A 13623-nucleotide genomic window follows, 5' to 3' on the forward strand; every position below is an offset into this window, starting at 1 on the left:
AGGTCACGCCACAGAGAGTGGGTAGCCAGCCCCAGCCCTGCAGGATAGGAACTGCCACTACAGCACGAGTGTGGGGTGGTTTGCTCTGCACCTCAACCCCCACAGCGCCTCACACCCCCACGGGGCAGGACGCCAGGATAAAATGAAATAGCAAGAAATTCCTGAAAAATAAAATGAAAGATTATAACAAACATCAGAAGAATTTCCCGCTCTAGGAACGAGTGCTTAAGCAGAGCCATGTCTATAAACGTGCCTTCCCTATCAGGGAGAGGACCCCTATGACAGCACACGAGGTGTGCCCTGAGAAAGCGCCTCAGGGCTTGCAGTATTGCACGGAAAGGGCTGGCTGAACAATTAACGGCATGCAATAAAAGAGCAGACTGGCTCTGCTGGAACTGGAATAGTGCAGCTTGGTGGGTTCTTGATGGGAAAGTAGCAGGCCGACACTGTGACAAAGGCCTGGGAGGCAAGCACTACGGTGATTCACAGAGCGTGAAGCGTCTCCTTAGCACAAACAGTGGAACTGCTGCTGCTTTAGATGAAAGTCTCAGTCAAGCCCTGCAAGGAGAGAAGGCAAGGTTGGCAGCTTCTATGCCACAGTGTCCTTGGGCTATGGGTGGTTTTAAAATTCTACTGCTTTGCAATCTGCCTTAGGACCATACACTTTACCCCTTGGATGAAGGCCATCCTGTCAGGGCCTCTCCTTCGGGGTTCATAGACTTTCACCCATTCAGTGCTGTTTTACAGACCTTTCCATGCAGGAGAGGAGCACAGGGCCTTACCCCGCTCCAGGACTCTGGGTCACTAACAACCGCAGCCGGGCTACCCTCCGAAGGAGACCGTGATGACTCTGGCTCTAGGGAGCGCATGGTCCCGTCTTCCGATACCTGCGATTTCTCTGTGAGCTTGTCAATGCCTGAATTCAGAGGGAGAGTTAGAAAGTCTAAGCAAGAGCTCTGAAGTGGCCTATCCTTTAGGTCCTACAAAAACAAATTCCCTGCACTTCTGTTTCCATCTGAAATGCTCTCCCTTTGCCCTAACCCCCACCCCACATAGGTAAAGGAGTGACTGTATCTACAGGAGCGAGAGTCACTGGTATAACAACAGGCATGAATCCAAACCAATAAACTGGGGCCCAAGGCTGTGTGGAGCCTATTCGTTCAGCCTAAGAGAGGCTTATTTCAGTTTAGTTAAACCCGTTCCTAAGTGACTTAGGCTAAACTGCAACAAGCCCTTCTTATCCTGAGAAAAAAGTGTCCATTAGAACATAAGAACGGCCATACTGGGTCAGACCAAAGGTCCATCTAGCCCAGTATCCTGTCTTCCGACAGTGATCAATGCCAGTTGCTTCAGAGAGAATGAACAGAACAGGTAATCATCAAGTGATCCATTCCCTGTCACCCATTCCCAGCTTCCGGCAAACAGAGGCTAGGGACACCATCCCTGCCCATCCTGGCTAATAGCCATTGATGGACCTATCCTCCATGAATTTATCCAGTGCTTTTTTGAACCCTGTTATGGTCTTGGCCTTCACAACGTATTCTGGCAAGGAGTTCCACAGGTTGACTGTGCATTGTGTGAAGAAATACTTCCTTTTGTTTGTTTTAAATCTGCTGCCTATTAATTTCAATAACATTTCCTTATTTACTTTCTCCACACCAGTCATGATTTTATAGACCTCTACCATATCCCCCCTTAGTCCTCTCTTTTCCTAGCTGAAAAGTCCCTATCTTATTAATCTCTCCTCATATGGAAGCTGTTCCATACCTCTAATAATTTTTGTTGCCCTTTTCTGAACCTTTTCCAATTCCAATATATCTTTTCTAAGATGGGGAGACCACATCTGATTGCAGTATTTAAGATGGGAGCATACTAGGGATTTATATAGAGGCAATATGATATTTTCTGTCTTATTATCTATTCCTTTCTTGATGATTCCCAACATTCACTTAGCTTTTTTGACTGCTGCTGCACATTAAGCAGATGTTAATCATTTTTAAACCGATACAGTTACACTGGTGTAACTTGCTCCTATAGACAAGCCCTTAGACTTTTCCAAAACCCAGGCAAAGGCTGAGTCCTGGCCACATCTTGTAGAGAAGGCCTCCAGGCCCTCCTCACCAAACCTCCACTGTAAAAGTTAGCCAAGGCTGACCTGGAGTTGCCACCAGACTAGTCTTCAGTGTCCCTGGCTCAGCAGGAGCAGCAGGGCGGGACCCTTCCATGGAGAGCCCGTCCTGCGAGTTGGTGCGAGAAATGGGCTCTGGTGTCTTCTTCTTGCGCTGCAGAGCTTTCTGGATGGACTGAGCATCCGTGGGCAAGTTGGCCAGCTGGTGAAACACGTTCCGCTTACGGATGATGGCGTAGACCAAGTTGGAGTTCCCTGGGAATCATAGCAACAAAATGAGCAGAGAGAAAAGGTTCCAAGATCTCTAACATGATCTACCACCAGGAACCTGGGCATCCCAAAGGGAACACAGTAAACCAGCATGCATTAGCAGGGCACCTGGCAGTTCAGAAAGCCTCACCTCCACCAACAAAGGCAACCTGCACAAGGGGAAAACTGGACTTGCATCCTTTGTGCTCCTTTATGACATATAAAGATCTGAGAAATTCAGGTTCTGTCTAGGCTGGAAGACACTATGATTAACGATAAGGTTATGTCATGGAGATCATGGATTCCGTGACTTCCAGAGACCTCCGAGACATTTTCAGCTTCAGCCCCAGGGTGGTGGGGCTGGAGCTGTCAGTTGGTGGGGGGCACCTGGAGCTCCCAGCCGCCGTGGGTAGGCATGGGGACATCCGGAGCACTGAGCAGCTGTGGGGACTGCGGAGCCATCAACCACTAGGGCTGCAGTGGGGACCCCAGAGCTGTCAGCTGCTGGGGCTGCAGCAGGGACCTCAGAGCCGTCAGCCACTGTGGCAGTTGGTGCTGGACTCACTGCAACAGTGCTCAGGCTTTCTTCCCTGCACTGGGCTCAGGCTTCAGTCATCCCTCCTCAGACTCCGTTCCATTATTTTTAGTAAAAGTCACAGACAGGTCATGGGTTTCCATGAATTTTTGTTTATTGCCCGTGACCTGTCCGTGACTTTTACTAAAAATAACCATGACATGATATTTACCTTCACTGTGATGATTGGAGAACTAGTAAAATATCACAAGAGTCAAGAAAGTGACATTTTAGTAACTGAGAGCAGAAGGGATTTTTAGTCAGACTGTTTAAAACTGTTTTCTGTTAACACATATTTAATTCAAGTGCCTAGTTAACATTTTGGAGAAAGGATGTCTTTGTTAATAACGCCACATCCCTCCCTCTTTGATTAAGAGCTCACAACATGTGACCTCCAAAAAAAAAAAAACCAAACAAACCCCACATGGAAGACCGAGTCAAAATGCCTGATATTCCTAAGGGGAAAATAAAACAACTTAAAAAAAATCCCACACACATACACCCACTTCCTCATCGTGGACTGTTTTTACCCATCACAAAGCACTGTAAAAGGGCACAACTCCATCAGTTAAAGCAGTCACTTGAAGAAAAATGGAGCTCCCTTTTCCAGTTCTTTTTTATTTTTGAAATCACTGCACTATCTCCGAACAGGAGAGTCCAGGAGCACCCAGGAGGCTGTCAGATACCATTCCATTTCTGCACAAGTCAGAATGGTGGACAGGGCTGGAACTCGTTCAGTAAATATTCAACCTCCTCCAAGTAATGAGGAGTTTCTCCTCTAACTGAGGAACATTTCAAACACCCGGAGCTGCAAAGCTAGGAGGCACATTTAAAAATTATACAAAAAAGTGAGAGGCTGCTTTCCTCCTTCCTCTACAAAGCTGAACAATTTAAGCTGTTTGAGTCCATCACTAAGCCATGTTTCTGGGTATTCCCACCCCCCCTCACACACACTCACTGTACCCATCATTTGTGGCTTACACTTCAAGGGAGGGATCCTGCCTCACCCTATCATCCGTCTCAGGCCTTGTGTGTACAGGGTTTTTCTTTGCACTGGTAACTAGCAAAGCCCCACTTTGCACCAGTGTGGTGTGTCTACATTAGGGCTTGGCACCAGAGTAGCTACATTGGTGCAAACTTCTTTAATCTAAACAAGCCCGCTGCTAGCTGGTTTCTGCACCATCTTTCCTGGGCAAAAGAGAGTGAACAGTTTGTATCTCAGAGCAATATTTTCTCTGAAATTCCTCCCCAGGCTCCTTGGACGGAGACAGCAGAACGAAGTCAGGGCTGGCTCACCTTTAGCTACTTACCGTCAAACTGGTACTGGATGATGTTATTGAAAACCTCCAGCAGGAAGAAGATGAGATGGTGATTCTGGACCGTGGAGAAGAGGAACCAGGTGGTGGAAAAGGCCTCCAGGAGGTGCAGCAGCTTGTTGGCAGCAACCATGGAAAGAGACTTCAGGTAGGGAGACACTACGGGAAGGGAAGAGAGAGGAATGGGCAGAGTGGAGAGAGAAGACTGATTAGAGGAAGTAGGTTAATTCGTAAGAAAGTCCCACTGTAAGCCCTCACTGATCTGCTCACATACTCCTTATTGACAAGTCTCATGGGATTTTACAGGGATGAACCCAATAGGGTCCTATAGAAATCACTCTAAAAACCTATAGAATTGAAGAGAGAGAGATGCTCTCTATAGATTTTTTTTCAAAAAGCATCAGAAGAGACATCATTGGCTACAATTCAGACCCAGCTACCTTCATCTGAAAACCACTGGCGCCACCTGCTGAAGAAGAGTTAGTATTACACCTCTTCAGTCCTGTCCCAAACACTTCCTTTAGCTCTTTTTGCCCTTGTTCAGGTTACCCCTCTGGCACCTTGTTCCCACCCTCCTCTGCAGGGAAAGCTCGCAAGGGGAGGGGTCCAATTCATTAGCCATCCAACTCCAACCAGCATTCTTCCCACCCAGCCCCGTTTCCACAGGTGCTCTCCAGAGAAGTGGGGATCTTCCAGATCGGCTTTACCCCAAAAGCTGCGCAGGCTAATTCCCCTGCAGCACCTTCCTGCCCTGACCATTGCTGCCACCTTCTATGCTAACTACAAGTTAAACTGGACCAGCCAATGCTACCAAACCTAGGCAACAGTTAGATTCCTACACTCAAATTACCAGGAAAACCCAGACCCTCCCCCGGAGGCTGCTTTACTCCGAGTCGGGGCTGCTTACCATTCACGATGATGGTGAGCAGGCAGTCGAACAGGGGCTGCAGCCGCTGGTGCCCGCTGGTTATGATCTTGTGAAAGACCTACAGCAAGGAAGAACTTGAGCAATGGGAGAGCCAGCACAGCTGCACTGTTGAAATAACTATCCCCACAAATACCAGTCCCACCCCCATGCTAATAGCTTCCTGACAACATTCATTCCTAGGCAGGGCCTGTGTACTCTGCAATTACACAGGCATGGAATGCAGCTCTTGCAGTAGACTTGTGCTCCAGGAGTCTAAGCTTTCATTTATACAGACTCCTTTCCAGTCCTTACGGTTAAGGGCATATTAAAAACAGAAACTGAGTGCAAGCTGATGCAGTGCCATCTTCCTGAAGTCTGGAGACAACCTAAAATAAGAGAGGTGTGACCTGCCCTATTAATCTCAATAAGGTGTTAACCCTGAAACCCAGTGATGGCATTTAAACATCAATATGAACTAACAATTTCGCTGCCAATTTTAGCAGAAACATCTAGTTAATGCACTTATCCCACAATCTCAAACTCACTCCCATGCCTCCCCAGGTGCCAAAAGCCTCAGCTGCCCCCTCAGCTGAGAAAAACTTCATCTTGCCCCCCCCACTCCATTACAGTAATGCACTGTCAACACAAGAGTCTGCAGCCCACTGATAATTTAGATGTAGTATAAAATACATTGAATTTAATATAAAATAAAAAGCACAGGGGACACTTTACTGATTGTTTCAGAGTAACAGTCGTGTTAGTCTGTATTCGCAAAAAGAAAAGGAGTACTTGTGTCTCTAAGGTGAGTACTTGAGTCTCTAAGGTGCCACAAGTACTCCTTTTCTTTTTACTGATTGTGTTATTCATTTTCATATTTCATTCAGTACAGGCCTCCATTTTTTAATTCTACCTGAAGCTGCTACAGAAAGTACAACAGAAACCATGGGGCTTTGCAGCTGATTTCAGGACCAGCTGCCAGAGTACATGGGCTTTGTTTACAGGCATTTCTATGGTGCTCAGCACCGCAGTACTTCAGCAGCTCATACACATCAATGAGTGAATTTAACCTCGCAACAGCCCAATGCGGTGTGGGTATTACTGTCCCCATTTTTACAGCTGGGGAAACTGAGGCACAGAGAGGTGAAATGACTTGTTCCAGATCATTTGTTTTAAAACACTAGACCATCCTTCCCTTTCCTAAGGACCAGTTCTGCCCCAGCAGTGCTAACCCCACCCCACCCCACCACTTCTTTGGGACACCTGTCCACCTCCACACCAGTACCCTGCCCTTTGGAATAACCATCCTCTAACAAAACCTCTCCTCTCATGCTCCTTGCAAGAGATGCAAGGATCCCACTAATGCTCCAGACACTTCAGTGACAGGCACCCAGGTCTTTCCGGCTCCTCACTGGCTGGCAGCCTAGGGTGTACAAGCATTCAGAGGGTAAAAGCAGGAAGGGGATTGGTGAAGTGTGGCTGGATGAAGCAGGAGCTAGCAGGGGCAGGCAGTGCCAGCCAGAGCCATACTCACTATGATGAGAAGATCCGCGTGCGTCCCTGTGAAGACGGGGATGTCCATGGGCACTCGCACAGAGTACGGCTTGTTCAGGCGGACGCCAAAGTTACGCTCCCCGCTGAGCAGCAATAGGATGAAGACGCCGATGTGCATCAATCCCACTCGAGCTGCAGAAAGAAGCACAATGCTGAAGCCAGCTGGCCAGTGGAGAAGGAAGGGCAGGGAGAAGAGAAAAGAAACAGAGCGAGACCAAAGGAGAAACCACAACGTAACAGAACTGCCCACACAGGGGGTCTGCATGGGAGGACCCTATCTCCATCTCCCACAGTAGCACAGGAAGGCAAGGAAACAACCTATTGGCAGAAACTCCTGCTGCCTCCAGGAATGGAGCTGGAAGAGGAAGGTAACGAATCTCTCCTGCTTCCAGCGGCCTGGGGTCCAGAACATTTCTGAGGTTGACCCCAGGATAGCGAAGGATTCGCATGGACTCATTTTTTCCTCCATGAAATTCCTGTGTGAGGCCTAAAGTCTCTGAATTGCAGACACCTGCCCTCATCCTCCTCTCACTTACGCCATAGTAATTTCAGTGGAGAAACTCCTTTTTTACTGGGGGTGGGTGAGAGCAGAAGTGGGACCCATTGTCTGTCTCTCTCTCCCCAGCAGATCAGGGACACCCTTCCAGAATTGAATCTGCAGCCCAAGGCTTTGGAACTGCGGATATAGAACTTACATTGATCTGCTCTGGCGTCGTTGAGAAAGTAGAGGATTGGAACCAGAATGTCAAGCACATCGCTGCTCTTCAGCACGAAGAAGAGGAATTTCTGAAAGAGAGGGAAGGAGGTAAGATGATCTCAGACAGGTTCTGTTTTCTCCAGGAACTGTGCTGTAGGAGGTCCTGGTATCAGCCCTGACAAGTCAGTCAAAGAAGCTTTCACATCCTAGCTAGAAAAAGGAGACCGACACCCAGACCTGCATTTCCAGAAGTGGCTGTTAGTTTGAGTTATCTAGGAACTGATTTTCAGAGGGACTGAGGATTTGTAGGTCCCTTTGGGAGGCTCTATGTATCTCAAGCTGAGCACCCAAAATCTGAGGCATCTAAATCAGTGGCAGCTTTTTAAAATATGACTGTGACTGTTTAATCGCTGATCCCAGCCAGCAGGTAATGAGAAAGGAAAGAAACAAGGCAGCCTCTCTGCTAGGCCTAGCCATCCAGGCCTGCATGCGTCCTGCTTCTGGAGGAGCAATCCAGCCCTTCCATCTCGTGAGGATTTAATCCTTTTAAAATTCTTGTTAGAATTTTTTCACGCACTGCTCTGGGTTTCACCCTAGTCCTTGGTCAGAGGAGTCAGAGCCCATCTGTCACAAGATCACCATTAACCCCGCAGAGGGACTGACATAAGTCACATGTTCACGTCTTCCTGCTCATCAGGGACCAACGCAGCCAGAGCTCCATGGTTTATGTAGTCACCACTAACTGCTGGGCAGGGGCCAATGCAGCCAGAGCTCTGTGGTTTATGTAATCACCCCTGGCAACAGCCAGAGCTTCTTGTGTCACGTGATCACCCCTGTCAGCAGGGGCCAGCTCAACCAACCACGTACATCACATACTCACCTCTAAATGCTTGAAATTTCATTAGTCTAAAAAGACCCATCTTGGGGCACAAGCTCGGTGCTCCCCAGAAACTCTCTGTATTCCGAGGTCACCAAGCCCCTCTCCCATTCCTATCCCCACCTCCTGGTTCCAACACTGACTCGTGATGTCTGTCTCCCTCCCCACACAGTGCTAGTTTATCTTCACCTTATTAAAGTCGCAGAGTTTCCAGAAGAGAACAAGGAGCTCCTGATGGAATTGGATCTTCTTGGCTGAGTTTGGCAGGTAGGTCTGGACCAATGGGTTCGAAAGCAGATGTGCCACCCCTTTGAGGATGAACTGGAAGTCCTGGGACACACAACCAAGAGAGTAAAGAAACACCAATGTGCGGTGGCACAGGTTAGCCTAATATACAGGAAATCAATCAGGAAGAGTCTTAATGAAGGAACTCCTTACCTCCTCTCTGTGTATCCTAGACAAATAATTCACAAACAGGTTGTCTGGCCCTGGAGGCTGCATTAAAAGAAAATTTAAGAACTCCGTATTAGTAACAGAATTTTCTTGGGAAGCCAAGTGTAAGCACACAGCAAGGGGATGCTCACCATCACCACCAGCCAAACCACCAGCAACAACTGGAGCCGTGGGCTAGCAACACCTGCATCAGCTCTCCGATTGTCAGCTTCTCAGTGAGTGACCCAAATACTTCCACTTCTAAATGCCAGGGGACCGGATGGCTCAAGGGATTGGGAACAGGATAAGGGACTTTCACCTACCAGCCACTGTGACCAAAGTCATTACCACCTGATGCTGTTTAGTGGACTACGGGAAATAGGTTGGACTGTGTCAGACTGGGCCCTTGTAGACAAGTGTCCACAGCATAAAACCCACCTCAGTTGGCCCCAGAGAAAAGCAAAAAGGCCAAACGGGGTTGTGGGGAGGGACTGGACTTCTCTGTAGCCTTAAAGAGGGCCTCTTCGGGTCAGCGTGGGGAGACCTGTACTGCCTGGGCTGTATATAAAGAGAGGACTGCAACCTTCAGGGACTTGAGGCTGCTGGCATCACTCACGAGCATTACCCATCCACACACCTGCACTGTAGGATATGAGAAAGAGTGTCCTAGCTGGGATGAGACACAAGTGTGAGTCTAGAGAAGCCCTTGGTAGAGAGGAGGCAGCATCAGAAAGACCTAGAAAAAAGATTTGCTGCAAAGACACTAGAGACAGGGAGCAAGGTGAGAGAGGAACCTGGTGTAACTTACATCCACATCATCCATGGCGGTGCCGGTAGTGGTGCCATCCACTGAGGGGCTTGAGCTGGTGGAGGTGTCGTAGTCCAAAGTGACTATCAGCACCTGGGCCGCCTCCTCCACGAGGGGCTCCCGGTAGTCAGAGAAGAGCAGGTGGTTGTAAGGGATCCCATAACCCACTGGGTCGTAGGCACAGACGATATTCAAGAGTGAGGTGAAGAGCGGCAGTGCGTGCCTGCAAGAGAACTCCAGAGACTTAGGCTATGTCTACACTACAAACCACTTCAGTATCACTTACGAGCCACACCCCTGAGCAACGAAAATTACACCGACCTAAGCACAGCTGTGGACAGCGCTATGTCAGTGGGAGAGCTTCTCCCGCCGACACAGCTACTGCCTCTCGCAGAGGCCGGAGTTATTAAGCCGACGGGAGAGTGTCTTCACCAGAAGCGCTACAGCAGTGCCACTGTAGACATAGCCTCAGAGAGAGGCCGCAGGAGGTACTTACCCTGCACACTCACTACCCTAATCAATGCCCTTCCAAAAGGAAGCAGGCTTCCTATGTGGAGCACAACCAGCAGCTTAGCTTGAGAATCTACACAGTCATACTCAGGTGTGTGGGGCGGGGGAGGAGCCACTTAATAACAGTGTATACATGCGGGGGGGGGGGGGGCAGGGATAGCTCAGTGGTTTGAGCATTGAGTTCAATCCTTGAGGGGGCCATTTAGGGATCCAGGGCAAAAACTGGGGATTTTCTTGACCTGCTGCTCACAAACCGGGTAGAATTAGTGGGGGAAGCAAAAGTGGATGGGAATCTGGGAGGCAGTGACTATGAGTTGGTTGAGTTCAGGATCCTGACACAGGGAAGAAAGGTAAGCAGCAGGATACGGACCCTGGACTTCAGGAAAGCAGACTTCGACTCCCTCAGGGACGGATGGCCAGGATCCCCTGGGGGACTAACATGAAGGGGAAAGGAGTCCAGGAGAGCTGGCTGTATTTCAAGGAATCCCTGTTGAGGTTACAGGGACAAACCATCCCGATGAGTCGAAAGAATAGTAAATATGGCAGGCGACCAGCTTGGCTTAATGGTGAAATCCTAGTGGATCTTAAACATAAAAAAGCTTACAAGAAGTGGAAGGTTGGACATATGACCAGGGAAGAGTATAAAAATATTGCTCGGGCATGTAGGAATGATATCAGGAGGGCCAAATCGCACCTGGAGCTGCAGCTAGCAAGAGATGTCAAGAGTAACAAGAAGGGTTTCTTCAGGTATGTTGGCAACAAGAAGAAAGCCAAGGAAAGTGTGGGCCCCTTACTGAATGAGGGAGGCAACCTAGTGACAGAGGATGTGGAAAAAGCTAATGTACTCAAGGATGTGGATAAATTGGAGAGAGTCCAGCGAAGGGCAACAAAAATGATTAGGGGTCTAGAACACATGACTTATGAGGAGAGGCTGAGGGAGCTGGGATTGTTTAGTCTGCAGAAGAGAAGAATGAGGGGGGATTTGATAGCTGCTTTCAACTACCTGAAAGGGGGTTCCAAAGAGGATGGCTCTAGACTGTTCTCAACGGTAGCAGATGACAGAACGAGGAGTAAACACTGGAATGCGTTACCTAGGGAGGTGGTAGAATCTCCTTCCTTAGAGGTTTTTAAGGTCAGGCTTGACAAAGCCCTGGCTGGGATGATTTAACTGGGAATTGGTCCTGCTTCGAGCAGGGGGTTGGGCTAGATGACCTTCTGGGGTCCCTTCCAACCCTGATATTCTATGATTCTATGATCCTGCTTTGAGCAGGGGGTTGGACTAGATGACCTCCTGAGGTCCCTTCCAACCCTGATATTCTATGAATATGGGCCTCACAGACGGAGCAGGCTTTCAGTTGAAGTCCTTACCATACAGGACGTGGGGGCCATCTTGATCTGGCAATGAGCTATTGAGCCTTTCGCCTCTACAGTGGGTTATTGGCTCAAATGCAGCTCAAGTCCACAGCAAATAAGAAGGTGTTACTGGCGGCTGTTTGGAGGCCTATGTGGAATGAGTTTGAAGGTCTCAGTCTAGTTCCCAGGAACAAGTGTGTACATCACAAAAATCACCCCCCATTTGACAAATGGGTTGTCAATTTCAGCAGAGGCTGAGGATTGAATGGGCCACGGAAACTGATCTCCAGTCTGATTCCTAGCCTCCCAGGTCAGGGCTGTGGTGTTGGATGGTGGACATTTGTGGTGATCCTGCCTGGGGGGGTTGCCTGTTCTGTGACCCAGTAAAGGACTTCAGCCTCCACGGCTGTCAATGCAGCTCCCTTCTCTAATTAAAGTAACACACACACAAAACATAAGAAAGATGGCAGGACTCTTGAAGCACTCGAGACAGAGGGATGAAGCTGGACTCCTCAGGCCTGTGAAATGTAGCGTCAAAGAAACAGCCAACTGTCATTGTTAGTCACACTGGAGATTCATTGCTCAGCCAGTAGGGGGCAGCATTCCCCTATAACAAAATGCAGCAAACCAGGCACTGTACTCATTACAACTAACAAGGTGCCCATTTTAACAAAGAGGGGAAGTGGGAAACCAAGGCAGGGAAAAGGACAGCCTACTCATTGGAGACAGGCTTGAGAACCAAGGATGCTTGAGTCCTACCCACTCAGCTCTGCAACAGACTCCCTCCAGGGTCTGGGGCAAGGCACATCACCTCTCTGTGCCTCAGTTTTTCCACTTGTAACCCAGGGATAATACTGACCTAACTCACACTGGCGACTGTGTGTCAGGTAGACAAAGTGGGCCAAGTACGGAGAAGGAGGCAGGAGAGAGAGTCACATGACAAGGATGTACCATGAAAACAGCCACCATCTGCCCAGCCTAGGGGAACAAATTCTAAGCCTGCTGTGCTTCATAAACTATCCTGTGTATTGGGGAGATGAGCCAGGAGCAGAACTCATCCCCTTCCCCCACTCCAAAACATCTGCTACCTGCCCTTTGTCCCTCTCACCTGTTCTCTGTGGAGCAAAAGAACTGCACCCAGGGATTGGCATTGCTGCTGTCTGAGGAGGGGGGGAGGTACATGGCCTCTGAGAAACACGTCAGCAGGAGTTTCAGCAGCTCTGTCCTGAAAGAGGAAAAGCAGGAAGACAAGTCCTGGAGTCCTCAGTTGCATCCTTGGACAGCTATTTTCAAGCCAGCTGGAAACATCCTTTTAAGACCCCAGACACACAACTACCATTCTCACCAGCAACAGACACTTCAAGGAGTCTCATCTTCAGCAACACAAAACCCTTCTCGGTGGGTCTGCGGTGAATTGGGCCATCCAGCAGCTAACACACTGGAATCCAGGTAACCACCCCCACCGCACAGAACAGAACCTGCCCCTGCCCTCCATGCATCCCCACCAACTCCCCTCAACAGCCTTATGCCACTCAGCAGCCCCTCCCTGCAAAGGCCCCACATTCCAGTCAGCAGAGGCTGAATGTGGCTCCCTTCAGGGCCTATCGAAGCCATGCCATGCTACCCAGGCTGTGGGAGGTAGGGGGTTGAATGGGAAACCAGAGTGATGCAAGATGCTCCTCCCACTCCTCCCCCAACAGGAGGAAGCAGGTGCATTACCTCTGCTGCACTCCCAGCGCCTACTGCAATGGGGAGCCCAGGATCTGAGCTTGCAAGCCCAACATGGCAGCGTATTTTGCAGCCGTTAGGTACTTCCCTGCTCTGTACTGCAAGTTCTGTTGGTATAATAGGTAGCAATAAAGAGATGCATCCCCAAAACAAGGAGCAAACCCATGCAGGAGTCACAGATACTGGCAGGGGCTTCATTTCAAACAAAGTGGGTGGGCAAAGTTGTGTCACCATATAGAAAATTGTATGTGATTACATCATATCCTGTAGAGTCCCAGAGGAGAGTGGTGGGGGGAGTGGAAGACATAAACTTATGAAAAGTCTAGGGCATGGGCAAACTGAGCTCTGGTGGGATAAAGGCCCCACTTGCCTATAGCAAATGACAACCTTGGACACCTGGGGAAGTGGAAGAGCAGATCCCAGCTCCATGAAAATCTCCATCAGGGCCACACCCCACACACACTTAGCACACTGCCCTGCACCTCTGGACTGT

General features: G+C 49.1%; 1 protein-coding gene across 3 annotated transcripts in view; it reads right to left on the reverse strand.

Moving 5' to 3' along the window:
- The window catches only part of HID1 (HID1 domain containing), a 47589-nt gene that overhangs the window by 7608 nt on the left and 26358 nt on the right, over positions 1-13623 (reverse strand). For 2 of the 3 annotated variants that reach the window (XM_073310378.2, XM_073310381.2), the window contains exons 6-15: positions 12511-12627; positions 9540-9762; positions 8738-8794; positions 8489-8629; positions 7421-7511; positions 6706-6857; positions 5175-5253; positions 4262-4426; positions 2156-2383; positions 750-916 (exon numbers count right to left, since the gene is read on the reverse strand). In XM_073310378.2, the coding sequence (XP_073166479.1) occupies positions 750-916; positions 2156-2383; positions 4262-4426; positions 5175-5253; positions 6706-6857; positions 7421-7511; positions 8489-8629; positions 8738-8794; positions 9540-9762; positions 12511-12627 (1420 nt within the window). The remainder of the gene's footprint in view (positions 1-749; positions 917-2155; positions 2384-4261; positions 4427-5174; positions 5254-6705; positions 6858-7420; positions 7512-8488; positions 8630-8737; positions 8795-9539; positions 9763-12510; positions 12628-13623) is intronic. The other variant, XM_073310379.2, reaches the window with a different exon arrangement.

Source organism: Lepidochelys kempii, chromosome 14 (assembly GCF_965140285.1).
Source record: "Lepidochelys kempii isolate rLepKem1 chromosome 14, rLepKem1.hap1, whole genome shotgun sequence".
NCBI lineage: Eukaryota > Metazoa > Chordata > Testudines > Cheloniidae > Lepidochelys > Lepidochelys kempii.